This window comes from Micropterus dolomieu, linkage group LG12 (assembly GCF_021292245.1).
Source record: "Micropterus dolomieu isolate WLL.071019.BEF.003 ecotype Adirondacks linkage group LG12, ASM2129224v1, whole genome shotgun sequence".
Taxonomy (NCBI): Eukaryota; Metazoa; Chordata; class Actinopteri; order Centrarchiformes; family Centrarchidae; genus Micropterus; species Micropterus dolomieu.
The window spans coordinates 5,233,071-5,238,491 of NC_060161.1; the positions used below are offsets into that span (position 1 = coordinate 5,233,071).

Here is a 5,421-nt window from a genome sequence, read left to right on the forward strand (position 1 = left end):
GGGGGGGGGGGGGGGGGGGGGGGGGGGGGGGGGGGGGGGCGGACTCCTTAAAGTCTTACAGTTTAATGGTAAATCTTTTAGTACTGCAGTACAAATACTTGTACTTTAGGATTCCTGTGTTTTGGTTCTGGTGTCCAGACTTTAATGGATCAGGACTCTGAAGACAAGTTTGTGAAATTACTTCTGACCTCTGTCGGTGAGCTCGGTGCTGCTCACGTGCTCGGTCAGCACGGTCCCGTAGCTCTGCAGCGTCTGAACGATCCTCCGGTACACGTGCACGTCATCTCTGCCGCCGCGGATACTCCCGCAGAAATACACCCGCATCCTCCGGCTGCTCCCCTGGCTGTCTTCCTGATGCAGATTTACGCGCTGGATTGAACGACGCTCTGCGCGGTGACGTTGCACCGTAGGCTACGTAACGTCAAAATCGTGCTCTTTTACCCTGAGCCCAGTCTCGCAGGTAAACCGCTGTAAATAGACTCTTCTTTCTCCGCTCTGATTGGCTGGATTTTATCATCTAAACCTTTATTTTTATAGTCTACGCCCTAAACTCATCAGCCTCTGATTGGTGCAAGCAGGACCGCGGTTGCGGGGGATAAAACTGCCTGACAAGCAGCGCACAGGGCAAAATAAAAGCTTTCCTTTGGCTGCCTTACTGTAGGAAATAAAACATTTAAACTTCTTCACGTCTAAATCTGAGGTACTTGTACTCTGAACTGAAATATACTACACTAGTTTAATTAGAAATACTTCAGTAAAAGTACTTGTGTAGAGCTCCTTCACATACTCTTAGTTTATTGTGATTTTATTAATTGATCCTGTTGGTCATCTTCATCTGAACCTGCAGTCGGTTCAAAGTAGTGAGCAGTGTCACGTGGAAATACAGAAGTACATCAACATCCTGAACTAAATGTACACGTCGCATCATTTCATCCGACAGCTTCAGTTTCCACATTTAAAATGTTTTGTCCAGCACGACTAAAGTAGTTTAACAGACGGATCAGCTGACCTGCTCCAACTAAACATTTAGATATTAATTAGAAAACCAGCAGCTCATTAAGTCAAACCACAAAGTTTATTAGAGACTCTGTACAGAAACTATAAATACAGCAGAACATGGAAACCAACAGAATAAAAACATAAAACACCAACAGAGGAGTTCAGAGAGAAAACTGATGGAGCTTCTGACAGGAAGAGACGGGCGGGGGCCTCAGTGGGTCTTCAGCAGGGCCCCCAGGCTCCTCACTGTGGCGTTGAGCGTCAGTTCAGGCACGTCCCTGGCCACCCGCTGGATGGGAGCCATGTAGGGTCCTTCCAGAGAGTCCAGGAGCCCTGAAACAACGACAGGACGTCTCACTCTGAAACAACGACAGGACGTCTCACTCTGACACAACGACAGGACGTCTCACTCTGACAGCAGTCGCATGACTGTTTCTAAACATAATGGCGTTTCTGACCTTCTACGATCTTGTGGTAGGCGAAGTGAAGGTAGAGCAGGAACAGCATGTGGAGGACTGCCAGCGTCCCGCAGAGGAGGAGGCGAGGCGTCTGACCCACCGTACGAGACAGCAGAGCCGCCACCTGACACGGGACGACACACGCAAACCAGGTTAGCTAACAGCTGAGGGAGAACAGGGGGGCTGATGGGAAACGCAGTCCTCACCATACGCAGAGTGGACAGTCCTCCGACCAGTAGCCAGAGGGCGTAGAACAGGAAGTGGAAGTGGATGTTGTAGGAGATGAGGAGGACGACGCAGTGACCGAATAGACCGTAACCCTGGGGACAGGAGACAGGAAGTGATGACGAGCCTTTATTAAATACTCATTCAGATCCTAGATGAGTGTGTGCAGTCCTGTCACTGACCAGCAGGGAGAGCATCTGCAGCATGGTGATCTGAGCGTTGACCAGGTACGCCAGGAAGTAGATGAAGGAGGAAACGCCGAGCCAGTAACCGAAACACGTTCCTATGGCTGTTCCCATCAGGGTTCCCTCCCTCTGCAACACACACGAACACACATCAGCTACGTCAGAGGACCACAGCGAGTGAGTGTTTGTGTGCGTGCGCTTACAATGACGGTCCCTGACGTCTTCATGCCGTGCAGCAGGATCGCCACCAGAGTGAAGACCAGCATCAGGGGGCCGTACAGCTCGCCTGCTATCTTCTACACACAGGGAGTACAAACTGTCAGAGGACCAGAGCTGGAGCTGACCAGTTCATACAGACGTCTGAGAAAGCAGCTCTTATTTTGAAAAGCCTGTCTTGAATGAACCTGGACCTGGACCTGACCCAGGATCAGCCTGTTAGATGAACCTGGATCTGAGGTGAGCAGTCACACCTGTTTCAGGAAGTAGGAGTGTGTACCTGAGGGAAGTTGATCATGCGGACAGGTATCATGGACTCCAACAGCCTGAGAGGAGACAGTTAGCATCAGTTAGCATCAGACCGAACAGGAAACAGCTGACCACAAACAGGAAGTGGAGGGTCCTACCTGCTGCGGACCTGCGCCGGCTCCACGTCAAAGTACGGCCTCAAGATGTCGATGTTGGCGTACAGGTTGAAGGCTCTGGAGGCCTGACGCTTCCCCGCCTGCCACACCTGAACACATCACAGGTTATTAGTAACGCTGCTCCACCAATCAGAACACAGTTCAGCTAGCCAGTCCTAAACTTTTCAAGTCGGTTAATCTAACGACTAATTGTTTATTCTAAAGAAAGAAATTATTTAAAACTAAATGTTTCTGACATGGATTCATTTCAATATTAAGTAATGCAGTATGATAAAATGTATTTCTGCATCAGCGAACACCTGAAAGGACTCAGACTGTACAGACAGTCGCAGATTGTCTGTAATTAGATTCAGCTGTTTTCTCGCTCATACGTGGCCGTTAAATAAACAGAAAATATGGAACAGCCGATCGTTACATGACTCGCGGTGTAACATTATGTTACCATGACAGCAGCGGGGCAGAAGTTACTTTTAACATGAAGGCGATGAAGAAACACGACGTGTCCTCGTGCTGATAATGTGCTCGTGTGGCGACAGAAAGTAAACACGATTTGCAGTGCTGCCGTCTAGACACAGTGCTGCGGGATACTTCCGTTTCACGTGTTCGTGCTGCTTCACTATTCGTGTGTGAAATACTCCAAACTTTAGACGGTCGAAGGTGCGGCCTTGTAGGCGGAGCTTGTCCGGGATAATCCCACACCGGAAGCAGCGACGCGACGTAATAGATTACGTTGACGAATCGCTCCAGCCCTAAAATATCTCTCGCTCTCGCTCTCTCTCTCTCTCTCTCTATATATATATCCTTTATTTAAACAGGAAATGTCCCATTGAGAGTCTCTCAGAACCTGGGATCTGGACTCACCTCGTCAGCCACCTGTCGGCCCAGCTGACCCTTTAACCCCTTCATGCCCAGAAACTCTCCGTCCTCGGCGTTGTCGTCCTCGGTGGCGGCCGCCTCAGCCGCCACCTCCTCCTCCTCCTTCATCCTCTGGTGCATCTCCCCCATGTCCTCGAAGCTGGAGCCCGACGTGTCGTCCATGTTCTCCATGTCCACGACGGCCGAGCCGCCGCCCTGAGTCAATACATCAACCAACGTGCAAGAACATGAGAACATGTACTTTTACTGCTGATACTTTAACTACACGAAGCTCAGAGTACTTGTGTACTTTTACTGCTGATACTTTAACTACACGAAGTTCAGAGTACTTGTGTACTTTTACTGCTGTACTTCAGTTATGAATTTAGGAAATGTACTTGAATCTCAGTACTTTTCATCGTTGTATTGGTGCTTGAGTGAAATATCTAAATACTTCTTGCGTGACATGACGTCACTCAGGTGTGTTTACCTGTCAGAGCACTTCCTGTAGTTTTCAACACTCACACAGCTCAGAGAGCCTGTTAGCATGTTGTGTTAGCACTGGTTGTCAGCTTCACGTTAGCTTGGTGGGTTATCTTAGCTAAGCTAGTTAGCAGCCTGTTGGTAAGTTAGCTCGGCTTTCCTGATTAGCACGTTAGCAGAGGGGTTATTTCTCCCGTTAGCTGGTCAGTTAGCACGTTAGCAGAGGGGTTATTTCTCCCGTTAGCTGGTCAGTTAGCACGTTAGCAGAGGGGTTATTTCTCCCGTTAGCTGGTCAGTTAGCACGTTAGCAGAGGGGTTATTTCTCCCGTTAGCTGGCCAGTTAGCACGTTAGCAGAGGGGTTATTTCTCCCGTTAGCTGGTCAGTTAGCACGTTAGCAGAGGGGTTATTTCTCCCGTTAGCTGGTCAGTTAGCACGTTAGCAGAGGGGTTATTTCTCCCGTTAGCTGGCCAGTTAGCACGTTAGCTCACCTGGATGAGGTTGTCATCGAAGCTTCCCCACGGTTCCGTGTTCGTGTTTCTGTTCCCGGAGCCCGCAGACATTTTCCCCCGCGGCGGCAGATCCCCTGACGGTGTGCCGTGTTTGTCCCGGGCCGGTGTGTGAATGTTCTCTCGGCGGACGGACGGAGTTTAATCTCCGCAGAAAGAACAAATAATCCGTTGATTCGGTCTCTAAAATTTACATCACACAAACAACAGCACCTCTGACTCCGCCTCCCTGCGCTGCACGCAGCGGGCGCGATGACGTCACAGTTGACGTAGACGACGTGATCATCTGATCGGCTGTTGGTCTTCTTGTTGTTGTTGTTTCCGGCAGATTAGACGCACGTGTTGCTGCCCTCCGCTGTTCGTTATTGACGTCTTGATTAATGCTGATTGCCTGGATCCTTTTTATAATCCTGTATTTTTTCATTTTGTCCCAACTATCCAAGTTAACTTAGAGCTCGCAGGTCTGTGAACAGTTTGCTTCTGTGACTTTCTGCAGTGAACTAACACATGCTTCCCACAGTGCCCAAACCTCAGTCTGGATAAAACTACTGCGTCTCTTCTCTTACAGATAAAAGCACATTTTTCTTTCTCTGCAGTTCTTTGTACTGACCCTCCCCTTGCTTTCATGTTCCCATCATTACTGACCTCTTTATTATTTCTGTGTAATCTGGTGATCCATACTGTACATTCATTTGAACTCCTCGTTGCCGTCTCCTCATTACCCTCCACGCCCATGTGGACCCACAGAAACCCCACCTCACACCCTGCTTTGTGAATTCTGTGAACACCTGCATAATTTCCACAAGTAAATCAGGCCTGGCCTTATCCAACGAAGGTTAAAATCAAGAACAACTGGACTTGGTTGAAGATACTGGGAGACGTTTCGTCCCTCATCCAAAGGACTTCTTCAGTTCTGACTGACCTGCAGGGAAACTCAGCTATTTAACCTCAGTGGGGTCGTTGTCCCGGGTCATCGATACCGCTGGTTCGTTAGTGTTCCTTGTTGCTGTGACGACAGTCGTTACAGTCGTTAAGACTACCTGTGGCCAAGACTGAACGACCATCGTT

General features: G+C 49.1%; 2 protein-coding genes across 2 annotated transcripts in view; both read right to left on the reverse strand.

The window, feature by feature from the left end:
• The window catches only part of dnph1 (2'-deoxynucleoside 5'-phosphate N-hydrolase 1), a 1,354-nt gene extending 958 nt beyond the window's left edge, over nt 1-396 (reverse strand). The window contains exon 1 of the mRNA XM_046065264.1: nt 189-396. Within this exon, the coding sequence (XP_045921220.1) occupies nt 189-324 (136 nt within the window). The 5' untranslated portion in view covers nt 325-396. The remainder of the gene's footprint in view (nt 1-188) is intronic.
• Nucleotides 397-1,056: 660 nt separating this feature from the next.
• Nucleotides 1,057-4,597, reverse strand: yipf3 (Yip1 domain family, member 3). Its single transcript, XM_046065261.1, has 9 exons — nt 4,336-4,597; nt 3,370-3,579; nt 2,491-2,597; nt 2,364-2,409; nt 2,071-2,163; nt 1,865-1,996; nt 1,664-1,777; nt 1,458-1,581; nt 1,057-1,332 (listed from the first exon to the last, which is right to left on the reverse strand). The coding sequence occupies exons 1-9, from the start codon at nt 4,405-4,407 to the stop codon at nt 1,211-1,213; spliced, it is 1,020 nt and encodes a 339-aa protein (XP_045921217.1). The 5' UTR covers nt 4,408-4,597; the 3' UTR covers nt 1,057-1,210.
• Between the last annotated feature and the right edge of the window lie 824 nt (nt 4,598-5,421).